Source organism: Anopheles aquasalis, chromosome 2 (genome assembly GCF_943734665.1).
Source record: "Anopheles aquasalis chromosome 2, idAnoAquaMG_Q_19, whole genome shotgun sequence".
In the NCBI taxonomy this organism is placed as follows: domain Eukaryota; kingdom Metazoa; phylum Arthropoda; class Insecta; order Diptera; family Culicidae; genus Anopheles; species Anopheles aquasalis.
The window spans coordinates 44,350,373-44,367,857 of NC_064877.1; the positions used below are offsets into that span (position 1 = coordinate 44,350,373).

Consider the following 17,485-nt stretch of genomic DNA (forward strand, 5'->3'; position numbering starts at 1 on the left):
TTCAAGTTCAGCCAGCAGCAGCAAGCACGCGCATCCTCTGGCCATCGTAAAAACGGGTTAAATTGTTGTGTGTCCAACATACGTTCTTCCCTTGCTGACCGTGCTGTGAATGGTGCTGGGTTCTGTGCGAGGAATTCCCAACGGTGCAGTTATACACACATATTCATCCCACAACCGCAATCCGAGGGATTATACAGAGGGTTGGAAGAGTTTTCGGTCCTGGTGATTTAGAGGGTGACACTACCCCTTTCCATACGGCAAGTGCTGGTGCCGCGACTGTTGATATTGTTCCGTTATTCCGCTGTGTGTGTTTGGGTTCTGTTTGCTTCAGTTCTTTGTTTGTTCTACGTCGCGTGAGCGAAAAACTCGGTTGCAACAAGCGGGTGGAGACGGCTGTTCTCTCGCCCCAAAAAAAAAAGAAGAAAAAGGTCGCGCCTCCATCCCACTTCAAAACAGTGCGTGCTGCCGTCTGTCGCCGTACCGTGAATAAGAAGAGCACAAGCGCGTTCGCGTTCGTGTACGTGAGCTCAGCGTGTGAACGAAAAGTGACAAAGAAGATAGTCTGAAAAGCAAAGGGGAGGGTTTATTGCCACAAGTGAAAAGCCGAAGATAAATAGGCAGTTGCGGCCATTTTTACAGCCACCCATCCGGGTTTGGGTTTTCGGTGGAATCTTTGCGGTGCCCCGGTGTGGTGTGCCGCACAATCCGACTGCTTTGTCGTGTGCATATCGGAGTCGTGTCGCGTCGCCTAAGCAAACAATCTTAGCAAGCGGGTTAGTGAGAAGAAAACCTTCGGTTCAACCGGAAACAATAGTTGTTGGCTGCAGGTGGCTTTTTTCTTCTTCTTCGAAGGCAGCTGCAACTCTTTCAAGCGAAAAGGTAAGTGTCGATGACCCAACAGCAACTCTGCCCCCCTCCCCCCAAGTCCATCAGTCCAGAAACCAGAAACTCATTGCCAGATGACCGTGCAGGCGCATGCAGTGTGGGTCCGCTAGTTCGCTTTCGGCGTTCACATTCGCAACGCGCCACGCCAGGTCACGCGCCGTGGTGTACGTGACCACGCACCATCGATGGCCAACGCGAATGCCGACGATGCCGTCTGGCTGGTAATGCGATCAATTCCCCCAAAAAACCCTTGGTGCAGGGGTTGAATCATGTGCGTGCTCCGAGAGGCGGGGATGAGGACTGGCCGCGCTCGAATGATTAATTGAAGTTATTTTCGGAGTGTCTAGTGCAGGGCACAAGAGACGGTCGCAGCGATGACCAAACGCGAGTTTACGAAAATGGTCCAGAGTAGAAGCACCAGCTGGACACAATTATTGCGATCCGTGAGCCAGGGAGATGGCCAGCTTCATGTTTCACTTATAATGGGCTTCTACATGCGTCATGTTCGTCATTAATTACAACGCAAAGGTTGCAAAGTTAATGGTGGTTCGCACCCTCAGCATCGCTAAGCTGCAACTGTTCGCTTTATTATGGTGCCATTACTAACAAAGTAGCGAGCAACGAAAACCTAAAACATGAAATGTTCTTCGAGATGTTGTTGAGCTATTTTATCATAAACATATAACTAAAATAATTTAAGCATAGGACATTTGTTAATGAGATTTAGTAATGGATGGCCACACCGGAATGAGCGCATAAAAATACGATGTTGTTCCGTTTAAATAAGGTATTTCACATTTAAACTTTTTTTTTCATCTTAGCAGCGGTCAAGCGTTGTTAAAAAAGGTGGAAAAGGTTAATGATAGTCTGGAACCATGGGAATGGATAGAAGTAACAGAATTATTAAACATCAGAAACATTAAGGGAAATGAAAAAAGGAAAATTTATCAAAAAACCAACAATCATTAAATTGATTAAAGCACCCAGATTAGCTGAGGCAGTTTGTGCAAAACAGTAACATTCTGATCGAAATTAACGGCCTTGTCAATGTTTAGGCAGCAATTTAATGCTTCGTTTCACCAAAAGAGTATTCTGCAAGTATGCAAAACTAAGATCAAAATTGCTGAATTCTTTCTGAAAACTTTTTATCTGACTTGCAATCGAGTATTATGGACGGAAAAGTGATCGTCATCGTCATTAACATTCATCGTTAATGGCCGTGAATAAGCAAATTTGCCAACGAGAATGCCTTTCGGGAAAAATTGGTCCGTTTGATTTTGGAGTAGCGTGAGGGCTGGCATGCTGGCTAATTTCCCCAAGTTTCTTTTTGGTTAGTATTACAGCGAGTGTTTCTCAAGAGGAGATTACACAGGTTTAGCTGGGGGATTATTAACGCCAATTAATGTAATTTTATGTAATCAGAAGGATGGATTTCCTTTTTTATTCCACAACAGAGCATCGCTTATCATGGTTCTTACTCAACGGGCCTTTGTGGTGATAAGTTTTTGATAGTTTTTTTTACTCTTATTGTATGTTTGTTTCAAGCTTTGGGCCGTTTTGTGGGTCTAAAAATACGATTATCAAGCGAAAGGTCGGTTGCAACACTGGTAGTGCTGGTGTATTCCCTTTTTTGTTCGTTTCCATTACAACTCCTAGGGATGAAGAGACAGGAAAGAAAATAAAGTACGTTACATGTGGCAGACTGTAGCTAATGAGCACAATACATGTCGACAGCATAGCCAGTAGATTACGCTGCTAATGGAGAAAATAAACGAAATGCATGGGCTTAAAGGTCAGAAGTGCCACGAAAGGAAGAGATGAAGCTACTTCTAGCGATAAGAGTAGAAGCGCAATGGTCTTTTTGAATGATCTGAAGATTTTAAGCAAATTACGCTCAGTTCTCTAAACCGAGTGCCTAGTGCACAATCCATCTGCAACGTGGTTTGTCTACATGGTTCAACTGAAGAGGCCAAGGCACACAGCATGACAACAAGCCGTTAGAATCCACGAGTGATAGTCTCTTTTTGTCTAATGTTGGTCAGCCAGTTGCCAGTACAAAATGCTGGATAGAGCTAAACACTAGAAAGATAAAATATGTTACTAACATTGGATTTAATGGTTGAACAACAGTAAAAAAACAGATCCTTAAACCTTTTAGAATAATTCAAATGATAAATTACATGAAATACAACTACTAATGTTTGCTTATTTTGGAAAATGTTCATGTTATTACCTCTTGATCGTGATTGGGACTAAGTCTTGAAGTGTTTTCGGACAGAACAGTTATGAAAATCATTCGTGGGGTTTTGATTGTCATGAAACATTTCTTTACTTGATTTTCGTTAACTTTTATTTGAATGATTTATGATTTTGTTCCGTTCTCTGTATGCATTCTAATGCGATTGTACAATATTCTATTGCCACAGAACCCGTTCTATAGTTTCACCTACCTAACGACGATCCCGTCCTCATATTCTTCACAGACAAATCCCGTTAGAAGACCCCGCCTGCAAGTTCATCGAGCTCTCTTCAACACCAACTTCGTCAGTCAGTGATGTCTTCTAGCGCGGCCACGACAGCAGCTTCGTCCGAGCCAACGGCCGCCGACGATCTCCAAATGGCATCACCGGCGCGTAGCGATTCACCGTTGTCACCGAGGCCCGCCGGCGGTGGAAGCATACCACCACCGTTGGCCAACTTCTCCGTCATAAACTACGGTAAGTCCAACGACAAACGAGCGATCTGCCCATGAGTCTCGTACCACGTGACCGGAACCTGGGGCGACCGTTGCTCTGGCGCGGATTGTTGTCGATCGTCCCAAGAACTGATCAACGAACTGAAGCAATGGGCACCCCGGGGGCATGAGTGCGAACAGTAAAACGATCCGCACGGAGTGAATGGAGCATGGAGACGACAACGTGGACGGGCGGCGGCAACGATTCCGTTAGCAACCACCATCATCCTCATCCTCATCAGCTGCGTGGGGGTTACGTGAACGGTCGCGCGCTATCCGTGGCCAACATGACGACGGCCACAGCTCTCCACTCTCAAATCTTGGCCCGCAATTGAAGGTGGCTTTGCGCGTATTTCGTGGGAGCAAATGGTGCGCGGTCGGTCCGCGGTGATCGCAGTTTGCGTAGCATCCAATTATGGGAGGCGTCGGGTTAAATGGCGCAGCGTGGTGGTGGTGCGGTCAGTCAGTGGTGGTGGAGAGAGAACACGAAACGAAAGTAAAAGTCTCTCGATCGACCGGTGGGCTGACGGACGGCAGCGCACATGCATGTTTCAGTTTCGTCGCTAATGTAATTGGTTCTGGCCATCGCGCCATCACCGGATGGAAACGGAAACTTGATGATGATACCTCTTCATGCTTGGTAAACATCTCGTTTCTCTTCCCACACCCCACCACCACCACCACCACCACCACCACCACCACTGTGGAATGCGTTGTTTGTTCCGTAGCACGCCACTCCTTGGTGTTGCTCACTTAGCGGTATTAAGAAATGAAACCGTGTGAGGGGGGCGGGGACAAAAGAGAAGCTCTTATGGATTCCTTGGAACAAGTGTCTGAGCAAAACGCTCTCTCCTGTCCCCTTGCACGTTGGAAACAATGGTTAAAATGGGTTGTGGCCGCTCGAATTCGAAGCCGCGCCACCATCGGCTGTTCGTAGTCGAGTCCAGTCGCTCCCGCGTGACGTTCGGTGTGGCAGATCACTTGCAGCGACACGTGATGGCGACGGTATGTGTACCGGTTGTGACTAATCAGCTACGGGGTTTTCGCTCGCACTACCCTTAGTTCTGCGTTGGACACTCACTTCCGGACGGTGGGCAAATGATTGTCCTTTGGCGAGGAGCAACAGCGAATGTACTTGGGAACTGTAAGCGGCTTAAGTTGTAAGTTTCTCGTTTCTGTGCACATGCGGGGGGGGGGGGGGGGCATTCTTATCCTTTTGGAAGGGCTGGTGTGGGCTGCGAAGGGGTAATGCAAGTTTTCTAGTTTTTCAAACAGCTCTTTAATGCATATGAGGAATGCTTTGCATCGTTCGATTGTTGACATACAAGTGCTTCTGTTCTGTTTCGGGCAAATTTAAGATTGAATGTGAAGTTTGTTTTAAATCGATTTTTATTAGTTTTAAATTTTGTTTCGTCAAGACAAGGTTCAGGTTTGTTAAAACGATAAAAATGTACAATTTAAACGTTATGCTTAAGGAGATCTTTTTGAATATAATCTCTCTTCAGGAATGATCATGCAGCTGGTTTTTAGACGCCTCTATTTACATCTCTATCTCTATTAAAGCAACATTTATTTAATTGCTTTTGAATTAATACGTAAATCATTAAACACAATATTAAGGAAGAAGCGTTATGTTTGCTGACGAAACTATCTAACTTTTTTTCACGAAATTCATTTTGGACAGCAAAATTTGCAAAAATATTTGTTTAGTTTTTTTTATTTATCGAAAAATTCTTATCAATATTCATAAAATATCAATTTCTCAAAAAAAAATGGAGAAGTAGAAATTCTTGTCTTACTGCAGCTGCATTGTCTTAAATGGTGTTCTATCATTCAAATTATTTTTATGCCAAGTGGATCACGGAGTTGCTGTGAATTTTCTTCCACAATGTATTTATCTTTTGTTTGCTGAAACGTAACATTTGTTTCAACAAACCTAAACTATAACACAAAACTATCGCATCGTGTACCACATGAATTGCTGAACCCATTTGCCCCGTAGCTACAACACGTACGAAGTGTGTTCACATGTTTTCGTCTCAAATGTAGGTCAAGAGTACAGATAAGAAGATCCCCCACGGCGCTGAGAACAGACGCGAAACCCCTTAAACTCCACTGGGAACAGCAAAACCTAGACGAAGCTCCATTCTGCTATCGATCTATCGTGTTGCTCGGATCGGAAAGGTATTTCCTATTGAGTTTAAGAGCGAAGCGCTTGGTGGATGTTGCCGACGCACTACTTCACCGTTCGGGATTCGCTTTTAGCCGTAGCCAGGCTGAAGTGCTAGAGTGCCACGGCAACAACGACGCGCGAAGTGATCGCGTCCGCCGCGAAAGGCACCAACGAGTAAACACAAGCAAGCAACGGAATTGAACACGTGACACCGACCGACCTCCGGTTCTCGAGCGCGGTGCCTCGTGAAGTGAAAAAAAGTGAATTACTAATGCATGCACAAGCAACGCACACCCTCGGCTCCTGTCTTGCCGGTTCCCATTTCCGAGGGGATTTACTTGGACCAACAGCAGCAACAGCAGCAGCAGCAGCAGCAGAAGTTAATGGAGAAGAGCGAGCAGCTGGAGATGATGCTGTGCATAGGAAAGAGGAACGGCTTTTAGCGGGAACGATAAGAAATTCACGATTTAGCGAACTCCTGGCCAGACTTGGCCATCGTTTGTGCCTTCTTCTTCCGATTCCGATGATTGCACGCGGATTGCATTTAGCGCGATTGCCAAACAAGGGCACGTGGAATAGCACGTCAGTTTCAGTGGAGATTCCACGATCCATGAGCCCGTCCGCTCCATCGTCATCGTTCTGACGGAAGCAACTGGCCGCTCCCGGCAACTGTGCTCACACACGTTTGTCGAGTAGTCCGTCTCAAGTGGGAATTGGGTGAGAGGGCTAGATAAGTAGGAGGAGGAGGAAGTGGTGCCCCGAGGGTGTCGCGACATTATCAACCACCATCGGTCTCGTCCACGTGGTTGTCGTGCGCCCTTTCGCTCGAGGGGCTGCAACGGCAACGTGGTTACTACACAATGATCGTCGGAACCGAGTCGATGACGAAGACGACCGTTCGTCGCCACCCGTTGCCGTTGCCTTGGTGGGATTTGTTGGGAGGTGACGTTGGGAGTGGAGTGTGTGGTGCTGCACGTTGTTTGCCGGGTGGCGTGTGATGGGCGCACATGGCAGACCGCGAGGTGGACGCGTTTGCCGATGGCGTGCCTACTTTGCTATGCGTTTGGGTGTCGCGCGCCTAGCAATGTGCGCGCACGGTGTACCGGAAACCACGGCACGATCGGCCATGTGCTTGCCTGGGCTGGACTGTGGATCATGGCTCTAACAATGGCGACGGCACTTTAGCAACAGCAGACGGATGCATTGAAGGAGAAGTGGCAAGGGTTGTTGGTGGACGAGTGAGTGCAGCTTTGGCGTGATAATTAGCAACGAATTAGTTAATAGCAGGCAGGGGGAGGAGGTGAATAACCTGTAGAGAAGGAGGTGTGTTTTCAGAGAGGTGCTTGGAATTTATGATTCCTTTTTATTGAGTCGTCGCAGGGCAATGGTAATCGATGATCCATCGCATCGGTGCCACGGACAGACGTAGATCAGCTGATCATGATGACTGATGATCGTCTGTCTATTGATTGTCTAGGAATGGTCTGTGATTCGGTTTCCATTCCACCTCCAGTCGCCAGTGTAGGTACCGGTTTTAAGATGCGTTTCAGTTAGCAACTTTATTCAAATGCTCTGATCAATTGTGAATCTGTAATGTGATTGATACTATTATTTCAAATGCTGTATTTAAATATCGTATTTCAAAGAGCAGGTTTTAGGTTCTTGTAGCTATGGAATAGAGGACTCTTTAATCCTACTCTTCCTACAAATTATTCAACTATTTTATTTCATCATTTCAATGTAAATGCACTATTCTATCATGTTGAATGTGGGATGCTTTTAACTGTTGGCTGCAGTTGCTAGCTAAATGTTATGTTTTGTAGTTAGGATCAAAATTATCATGTCCTCTATCTTGAAAATGACTTTACTTGCTCCATACATTTTCTATCGTTCAGTGGAACGGAATTGTTTCTCAGAATTTGATTAAGAACGTTTCGTGTAATTCACTAGATAGCATTGTGCTCTCAGATTTACATAGTAACCTATCACTATGATGCATATAATAAGCCAGATACACAGATTATTTCATCATTTCTCGCCCCGGATGTTCATATTGCTTTAAATCAGAATTATTTTTAAAGTTAAGAAAACATGTCCACTGAACAATCGTTTCAACTTTGTTGATCCACAAAATTGATCCTTTTTTTGCTTCCAAATCCCTGGTTGGAGAATGTTTTAATTGGCCGCGAACCGGAGTTGTTATGGCAACAACAGTCGGCAGCAGTCATGTAATGCCCACTGCGTGCTGGCTGGCCATTGTGCATCAGAAATCGAGACCCACTGCTTGCAGATCATGTCCACAAGTGCTTCGGAACGTGATCAGGTTGTGCGTGGCGTGGACGGGGAGTGTTTTTGTTGTTTTGCGGCGCCAAGAAGCCACCTTTATTCAAATCCGCTGACAGAGACGACGAAGAGACACCACCAGGGTCCGCATAGTAGTAGTTGCATCGCTCGCATACCATCTTTCTGCTTCATCGGAAACGTTTCTCGCCATGAGTTTCAATTCCAACTCTTCCCATTCGACTCGCGATCGCCTATTGTCCGCCGTGTCGAGACGAGAGTCGTCCCTGCAGTATGCGGATGCGAAGGAAGCGGGAATGAGTGAGATCATGTCGCAATGTGATGTGTAACGTGACCTGGGGCCCGCTGAGGAAGATTGATTGGAATTTAGTCGCGAGAATGACGATTTGCAATGGAGTGGCGATCACGTAAGGCGCCTTTATCGGGAACTTCCGATCCGTTACCGGTCATCCGTGACTTGCCAATGATATCGCGGATAGTCACTAATAGAATCACCAAGATTGGTGCTGACCTCGTTTATTGAATGTATTAAAATCTTCCTTTTATCATAATTGTGATCATCTCTTTTTTGTTGTTTCTTCATTTCAGTTGGTAAAAGCCAGAAGCAATCGACGGTGTGTAGGCTTTCAGGACGTAGCAGGACAGCACCGTACGGGAAGAGTAGTCCCCGGCCATGCGTTATCAGTGGACTGGAGCCACAAGTTGATGAAACGACAAGCTCATCGTCGACTTCGTCCACCAGCGAGTTCAGCTGCGGAAGTATCAGTAACAACAGTAGCACCGTCAGCAATAGTAACAGCAGCAGCAGTAGCAGCAGTAGCAGTGGTGCAAACATCCACTGTGGTACCAGCTCAGAACCGAGCGATCCGATGGACAGTATCGATTCGACGGAAGATAGCAGCAGCTTGGGTGGACACCGGGTGCGAAGTCGTCGATCGATGAGTGTCTCATCGAGCGGCTGTTCCAGCTCGATGGACGATCGGAATTGTGATTTCTCACCCTTGGGAAGCATCATTAGCTGCCGGTAGGTGGAAGAGCTATGAAAGATCCTGGAACTTGCTTAGAGAGTATAACTAAAAGTCCTTATTCCTTTTGTGCTCTTGCAGATGCAACTCGTACAGTATGTCCGATTTTGATGACGATGGATTCCGCGAGGATAGCAGCGTTTCGACCGCGTACGCAGTATTGTCCGCCTCGCGATCGTACCAGTCGCACCATCCGCTGCACCATAACCATCAGAATGTACCGCATCATCCAAACAACCACAAGGGGCTGTTCGATATAGCGCTGAAGACGGTACGATTGATCCGGCGCAATCAGGAGCTCCAGCTACGCCTGTCCCAGCTGCAGGAGGAAACGAATGCGTTCATCGAATCGGTGATGGCCAATCCGGAGAACGAAACGTTACGCAGCCAGTTCTACGGACCGCAGAGTAAACAGAGGATAACAGCTCCAGTGACGGTACAAAAGTGAACAGCCATACTCCCCACTCCCCCGCCCTGCTAGCGGGATCTTGGTCTCAGAGAATAGACTGCAGAGGAAAAAGGCTTCGGGAAAAAGGCTGATTTGAAGGAGATTCGATCAAACGCATCAAATGTGTAACGCGCTACAAATGAAGAAGAAGCTATGATCACACTTTCTCTCTCTCTACCTTCACTCCGATCTGACCGGTTGCCATCTGTATGCAAGTAACGTTGATCCAGTTCCTGCAACATCTCACCATAAACATACTCAGTGAACGACCGGCATCACCCCGGATTGCCCATCGTATTAACGACACACAAAAGATGCACAGCTTGGTTGAAGTAGTGCAGTCAAAGCATACACATAGGCCGGAACCGCGGGAAACAGGACACTAGGCTGCTAGAGTAGCACTGGCGCGTATCAAACTTCTGCTTATCGGTAGCATTTGGGAGAGATAGAAACTCCTTTCTATAAGCAATCATACTACAGTCTGTTGTGAGATCTAAGCGTAATATTGTGAAGGCTTTTGCTGGATTTTGATGCATTTTCGGGGTGTGAATGTAAATGTGGTAGATGATAGTGTTTTTGCGAAAACAAGGTAGGCTAGGCCGGTAGGGACAGTGTAGGCACTTAACACGAGCTCAATGTTGTTCCAATTTGCTTGGCTCTTTACCTGTCTGCTTCCAGTGTTTATCAAAATCGATCGAATCGAACAAGTGATAGCGTCAAAAGCAACTCACCGCAAGCTGTGCATAACTCGTACGGAGTGAATAGATTTGGGGTGGTTTATTGGCTATTTGGCAGCTTTCCTTTGGTTAGCCATCGATCTTTGTTTCTCAAAATTAAAATACATGCTGTTTCGTTCGCTATCTGCATGCCCCGCAAAAGATTATTGTTGCGCACATATTGTGAGTTTTTTTTTTGTGTTGTAATGCTGCCGTATTTATAAAACATTAGGGCTGCAATAAGAGCTAGTGCGTACCAGTTGAACAGTATCCCAGTAATTCTGAAACTAGTTACGGCATTCAAAAAAATTCTAAAGAACGATAGAGACAGTGAATGGAGAAAAAGCAAATAAAAGAATCTTTATTCTGTAACAGCAGGTAACTGATAAGTGACGTATTTAGCTAAGAAACAAGCTTCTGTGAAGATGCGCGCAGATTTATCTCAATCATTCGTATAAGAGAGTAAGGCAGTAAATAACAAATATTGCTGGCAAGGTGCACTCATCGTGTAACAACAATCAAATGCCATTCTTCATCGTGCGAAGGGAAAGGTAGAAGTAATAAAGAACATCCAAGTGGTATTTATATTTAAATAACATTAGTGGAACGATGGAAGGCGAATAACACGGAAATAAATCGAATGGTATCCTTTTCCATTCGTCATTGAAACATGAATTAAAGGGTTTGCGTTTAGTAGCGAAAGAAATTATTATGTTGCTCAATCTAGCATAAATGATGAATTGCCGGGTGTCCTTTTCCTGTTAATTATCGCTCAATTTATCACCTGTATTTCATTCGGTAAAATCATTCTGATGTGGAATTTACTGGGATATTGGTTAGTACTTGATGTTTTCAACCAGATTGAATTAATATTGGAATATTTCACAACTAAACGGTATTGTTTAACATTAAAAATAGATTTTTTTTGCGTAAAGTGGTATACACCTTAACCACATAGATAAAACCATCGTTTCTGTTCGGAATCGAACAGAGGCCTTCTAGTCACCAACATGTCTCGCTACATAGATACGGCAACATAACGGTGTCTGACATTTGTAAGGCTCTGTGGCAGTTATGATTTCGATTTCATATTTTTATGAAACAAAAGCTTCCTAAATAATATGTACAGCATGACTAAAATCGAAAGGTTTTGTTTTTGTTCTCAAACAAAAAATCCTAAAACAGCTAATTTTGTTTATAACATTTTTTTCTGCCCTAACTGGGGCTTTTAAAATCAATGTTGATTGTTCTACTGGCACAGTGGCGTATGCGTGATTGTTGCGCAATAATTCAAGCTCTTATGAGCATTTTACGGATTACCGCAAATCGTTTGACTAGTTTAGTATCCTTCCGCAGTACTCGAACATTCCTAACTAACTACTGCACCTGATTGCTCCAGTGTTGCTTTACCAGATCGGCCGCCTTTTCACCGACCATAATCACCACCCCATTGGTATGTGCCGACGGAATAATGGGAAAGATGGAAGCATCCACAACCCGCAACCCCCGTATACCGTGTACCCGCAGTTCGGGATCGACTACCGCCTCCGGATCACTAGCCGGACCCATCTTGCACGTTCCGGACTGATGCTGTATACTGGCGCCCACCTGCCGCAAACAACACCGCCAGTACTCATCCGACCGGAAGCGATGCGCCTCGCAACCGTAAAAGGGCGTCTCGAGGAGCCGCGCCTCGTACTTCGCGAACGCTTCCGACTCACCGATGGCCACGGCCAGCTTAATGCCCTCGACCATGGTCGCCAGGTCGTCCGGATGATCAAAGAAGTTACCCTCCATGTGCGGCCACTGGAACGGATTGCGGCTTTTCAACCACACGCGACCACGACTCTTCGGACGCATCAGCACGGGCGCGATACCGAACGCATGCTGTCCGCGTGCACCCCCAAACGTACGCTCGTAGAACTCTCGCGTCATACCGAAGGTGTGGCGCAGTGCACCGGACTCATCGTTATTGACTGCACCCGTCCCCAGCACCAGCTCCACATCCGGATAATCGTCCGGTGACCGTGAACCGTTCGTCTTGACAAACGCAATACCCTCCGCACCGCCTGGCACCGTAAAGGGTCCTCGTCGAGCGATCAAATAGTTAAGGAAGTTAACCGGACGACGCATATCGCGCTCCCGGATCGTAACGGGACTGTTTACGGTGAACACGAGCCCGGACAGTGTCGAGTGGTCCTGCAGATTGTAACCGACGCGTAGATCCTTCACCACCGGAATGCCAAGCTCCGCCAGATGCTCCTTTGGGCCGATCCCCGAGAGCATCAGCAGCTGGGGCGAAGCGATGGCACCGGCGGCCAAGATCACTTCCTTCCGCACCCGGATCGTGTGCGATCGCTTATTCCTCGTAAACTCCACCCCGAAGGCCGTCTTCGTGATCGGATCGATCAGGATGCGGGTAGCCCAGGAACGGGTTGCGATGTGAAGGTTCGGTCTTCCGGCGGCCGGCTTGAGGTAGGCCCGGGCCGCACTACACCGTTCCCCGTCCACCATGGTGGCCTGTGCTTTGTAGAAGCCGAGCTGTACCGGATCGTCGGGAGCAATGTGCCGGTAGCCTAACCGCCGGCCAGCCTCAATGTACCGGGCCAACATCGGTGTTTCGAAGGAGCTCTCCTCGATGTTCAGATAACCGTCGGGGTTCGCGGGGCGACCTTTGACCAGCTCGGCCTTCTCGAAGTACTTCCACACGTCCCGGGCACCCCAGCCACTGTTGCCGGCCTGTTCCCACTCGTCGTAGTCCCGCTCGTGACCGCGGCCATACAGAAGGAAGTTGATTAGGCTAGTGCCACCTAGGCCGCGCCCTTTCGGCCAGTAGCAGACACCGTGCTCGAGGCCACGGCATGCGTTCTTCATCGGATCCGATCGATAGCCCCAGCTGTAACCTGCAGTGCACGGGATAGGTGTCAGATTTAATGGTCGTTGAACAACTCTATAACACTCACCAGTAGCCGTGGTCAAGCCCGCCGTCAGTGGCACATTCGAAACGGCATTCTCCTCTTTGCCCACCTCCAGCAGCAGCACATTCCAGCCACTCATCTCACTTAACCGGTTGGCCATCACCGATCCACCGGATCCGGCACCAATCACCACGAAATCGTACTCCTTGCGCAGCTGCTTCGGTGCCTCCGGGATCGGTATGGATGCGTTTGGGCCACGGCGCATCAGCAAGCTCAGCTCATCGAACAGCGTTTCCAGCACGTACGAGGGACCACTTTGGGTTTGCACGAGCGTACCCATCGTCACGAGTATCAGCGCAACCATGGCAACGAATCGCGCAGACGCCGACTGCGACGTCAGTGGCCATCGGGAGTGCTTCATCTGGCAGACCTGGTGGAGGATAGTGAGACAGGTTGAGGATTAGATGGACATGAATCGATGTTTCGAGTGATCCTCTCCTCAGTGGCATTCGCTTGCATTGATCGATCGACTGGCGCGATGAAGTCGAAGTTCGCAATTATGCGGCCGTTTGTCCGTGTTGTTGGTACGCCACTCCACAAGGCACAAGGTCATGCGCCATTTACCACTCTTCTTCCTCTTCTTCTTCTTCAGCGCCTTTCGCGTCTCATTTGCCAATTACTAATTGAGCCCAAACCAAGTTCCGAGTGCGGTCCAGGGCCTCACGAACATCTTGTTTAACCTTCGTTACCCGACCATCTTCAGTTGCAGATCCTCACCGATTGCCTCCCCCCCCCCAATAACTCCGTTGGCGCCTCCGTGATGTTGAAGGCAGTTGATTGATTGCCTTTGTGCTAACATCAACGCGGGCATTCATCAGCATGAGGACCCAACAGGTGGTGATCCCCCCCCCCCCTGCGCCATTTCGATCGAGGATTGTTTTTCGGAATCCACATCGCAGCCCGTGGTTCATCTCATTGTGGACCTTGGATCCGTATCCAAGTTGTAGGATGTCTTCCGTACTACTCTCGCGGTCTTTGGTTTTTAGGACCACCGGTTAAACGATTCCGTACGATTTTTGAACGGGCATAACAGAGGTCCGGCCGGTGGAGGCTCTGCCACTCTGGTAGCCTCCGTGCAGCCGCGGTAGTCAAGAATGATCCGATCCGATTCGACCGGTTGTAAGGTTGAGCGGAAAATTAAAATGTCAATGACAAATGGCCGCTGGCGTGAGTGGCTAGCCAACCAGCGAATTGGTGTCGTTGAAGGAGGCAGTTAGTTAATTATGGTTATTGAAGATCGTTTGGGTCCATCGCCGGGTTGCGAGAGAAGTGGGCCGAGCTGATGTTGTTGTTGCTATTGCATTGCGTTCACGTTTCAGTTTCTGCTTCTCGTCTGCGGTTCTAATGACCGGAACATTGTTTCGTGACTTGCGACACAAAGCGATCTTTGGAGGGTAATTTGGAGTTGTTTTACAACAAATTAGCAATGATATTGATCAACAAATACTCAAATCAACAGAGATATTGATTTTTATCTTGTATAAGATGCTTTCTTATTTTAATTGGTAAATGAAGTTGTTGATACTGCTAGCGACAGCTATTGCATTATCGAAGCAATCATCTGTATTATCATTAACCGGACAATCGATTTACACTTTTGTCTCAAACGTATAGCACCAATATCAAAGAATAATATTAACTCTTCTGAAGCACCGATCGTTTCAAACTTTCGCCTACAGTTGCACACTTACTACACTTTTCTCAAAATATCTTCATTTTATGGAAGGATATTCATTCCATGCTGTTCGAGAATTGGCTTCGAGAATCATTGAGAAAGATGTTTTATTCGGGATTTTATTCTAAGGGCAATAATGTTCCGGTATTCTCTGAGCATTTTTGGTGACCGAAACTACATCCAGATAGCACGATTGAAACACAATTTCAGAACCAGCTTCAACCTGTCTTGGTTTGTTGGAGTTGCAACGCGTTGCTCGCACACGAAGGCCAAACACGATATTGGATCTAAACCGAAGGTATTGCACGTTGTTGTTACTGACGCTGTGATTGGAATAACAACTCAAGCAATCTGCATCTGCAGAGAGAGAGGGAGGGGCAAGTTATGATGCAAAAAAAAGGGAACCATCGCCTTCAATCGTTCACTCGTCCACACTTCACAATGCTTCACACTCGAGATGTCTCACGCTACTTGCCCAACAGGCGTGTATCGTCCGAATCCGATCGAAGCGATCCAGCGAACCCTCTGAAGATCCATCAAAACTGACCTTGCAGTGTTTCAGCGTTATGCCAGCGCCAGCCAACTTGTACAGCACCACCACCAGTTATTTTTGCGTTACCAGGCGTTTTGCACATCCAATGATCACACACCACACAGTAAAGGATAGGAGTCCGGTGGTTGTTCCCGCGTGCCGTACGAAGAACGGTCAGTCGGTCGATCCGTCCGATGTGGGTCTCAAACTGCAACTAAACACCCATTCGCCGTATCGTGACCAACAATCATACCCGCTTCTAAACACACGCCGCCCTACTCCTTTCGCGATGTGCGAGCACCTGCGTTCGGCGCGAGAAACCTAATCTACGGTGAGTGGCGACCGGATGGGTTTTTGGTGTGGATCGGGGTCTTTTTGGCCGCCGCCGAGCGACTGCGGGCGAGTTTCACGGTGAGCCTCGCGGCGGTACGCGTGTGCCTCGCTCACATTAGACGCTTGTTCTTGTACCAAGCGGTGCATTCCAAATCGACCAAACGTCGTCGTCGTCGTCGTCGTCTTGCAGATGCTGTTGTCACGGATCGGCATCGGGGTTGCGCATCGAATTGCCGCTAATCGATGGATCGACCGCGTCACATTAACAATCCATGTGCCCATGGGTTTTGCGGTAATCAAACATGGATCATCTTTGGCTTCGATGAGAACCGTGGCCTGCTGTCGATGATCATCAGCAACAGAGCGTACAATCGGTTTGACAAGCGGTTACCGTGATGCTTATCCTCCACTAGGTGAGTTGGTGGTTCGGACGTGAAGGTGAAGTTCACGACCGGGGGAACCGCACTGAACTGGTCCCACCGGGGGGCCCAGGGAGTTGTTTGTTTCACACCACAAGACCACACCGTACCAGTACCCTCGCTACAGGTGACAATTCACGGTGGACATGATCGTATGGCTTTTGGATTGTTCGACTTGATCGTGCGAGGCCACACGGAGACGCCGCTGCCGCTGCCGCTGCCGCCGCCACCGTGATATGCTGCGCGCCATTACGCGGTGCTGACCTAGATCTAAACAAGTTCTCGTGCGAGACCATAGACCAAACTGGCGGCTTAGTGCTGCTGCAACTATTGCTGCTGCTGCTGCTGCTGTGTCTAAACCGCGATGTCCGATTACGATTAATGCTTTGCTTGGTCGGCGTGGCTACCCAAACAGACAGAGCCTCCAATTTGCGCGTCGATGTTGCGATCGTCGATGGAGGATCCGGTTTTTCGACTTTCGGACATGGAAGGTGATCGCGCGGTATCGCGAGCGCGCCACCAAAGCTCCACTCTTACACCATCATCCGAACGTTCTTTCCATCTTGCCACAAACCATTCTATGTCGGCATCAGGTGCGTGTTGTGTCATCTGTCATCAGCAGCTTAAGCGGCTTGACCGCCGCCGACAAGAAGTCAATAAACTTGGACCGTCGGTTTAGCATCCAGAACAACATCGACAGTGGCGTGTCGCGTGCGTAGAATATGGAATGAGCATCTGGTGGGCCACATCATGAGACTGCAATCGGACATTCCCCCCAAAAAGGGAACGAAAGAACCGAAGAGCTCATCCTCCTACTAACATCCACCTAAATAACGCCTCGAACTAGCGGTCCGCGAATCGAACTGGCGAATGACACTCTCTCTCTCTCTCCTTCTCTATCTCTGGATGGATGGCGCAATCGATGCCAAACGGGCGGTGTGGTCGTGGGGACATACTGCGAGATGAGGCCGACCTCAAGAGACGGATCGATCGGAAAGGAGCCATATTAATTTTGGGGTCATCGTCTTACGCAGCGCCAATCGCAGCGCCAATCAGGTTTTTTTTTACTTTATTTTATTGTTTTTTTTGCGGCTCCCATTTTTCGCCCCAAAAATCGAAAGCAAAAACGAGGGACCTGGTCTGGTGTGGCTGGAATCGACGCCACCATCGTGGACCGTGGGGGTCTCTTCGTCGTCTCGATCGGAATGGCATTATAGGCCGTCGGCGATGTCACATCGGCTAAGATGATCTACATCTCGGGCATCG

General features: G+C 47.9%; 2 protein-coding genes across 4 annotated transcripts; one reads left to right on the plus strand and one right to left on the minus strand.

Moving 5' to 3' along the window:
* LOC126573499 (putative protein TPRXL) lies at positions 1–10,432 on the plus strand. 3 transcript variants are annotated; one of them, XM_050233665.1, is made up of 4 exons: positions 1–879; positions 3,369–3,602; positions 8,682–9,117; positions 9,200–10,432. In XM_050233665.1, the coding sequence occupies exons 2-4, from the start codon at positions 3,440–3,442 to the stop codon at positions 9,564–9,566; spliced, it is 966 nt and encodes a 321-aa protein (XP_050089622.1). In that variant the 5' UTR covers positions 1–879; positions 3,369–3,439; the 3' UTR covers positions 9,567–10,432. The 3 variants fall into 3 exon arrangements, with proteins under 3 accessions (XP_050089622.1, XP_050089623.1, XP_050089624.1); XM_050233666.1 differs by lacking the exon at positions 1–879 and having other exon boundaries at positions 3,223–3,602; XM_050233667.1 differs by lacking the exons at positions 1–879; positions 3,369–3,602 and adding an exon at positions 4,699–4,779.
* A 1,134-nt stretch (positions 10,433–11,566) lies between these two features.
* On the minus strand, positions 11,567–15,537 carry LOC126573494 (glucose dehydrogenase [FAD, quinone]-like). The gene is made up of 3 exons (XM_050233659.1): positions 15,483–15,537; positions 13,246–13,630; positions 11,567–13,185 (listed from the first exon to the last, which is right to left on the minus strand). The coding sequence occupies exons 2-3, from the start codon at positions 13,619–13,621 to the stop codon at positions 11,660–11,662; spliced, it is 1,902 nt and encodes a 633-aa protein (XP_050089616.1). The 5' UTR covers positions 13,622–13,630; positions 15,483–15,537; the 3' UTR covers positions 11,567–11,659.
* Positions 15,538–17,485: the final 1,948 nt, after the last annotated feature.

Excerpts from the sequence above, each read along its gene's own strand:
- LOC126573499 (XM_050233665.1), top strand. The coding sequence starts at position 3,440 with ATGTCTTCTAGCGCGGCCACGACAGCAGCTTCGTCCGAGCCAACGGCC. Across the intron at positions 3,603-8,681 it reads CTTCTCCGTCATAAACTACG|TTGGTAAAAGCCAGAAGCAA; the intron begins GTAAGTCCAACG and ends TCTTCATTTCAG. Across the intron at positions 9,118-9,199 it reads GGAAGCATCATTAGCTGCCG|ATGCAACTCGTACAGTATGT; the intron begins GTAGGTGGAAGA and ends GTGCTCTTGCAG.
- LOC126573494 (XM_050233659.1), bottom strand. The coding sequence starts at position 13,621 with ATGAAGCACTCCCGATGGCCACTGACGTCGCAGTCGGCGTCTGCGCGA. Across the intron at positions 13,186-13,245 it reads GGGCTTGACCACGGCTACTG|GTTACAGCTGGGGCTATCGA; the intron begins GTGAGTGTTATA and ends CGTGCACTGCAG.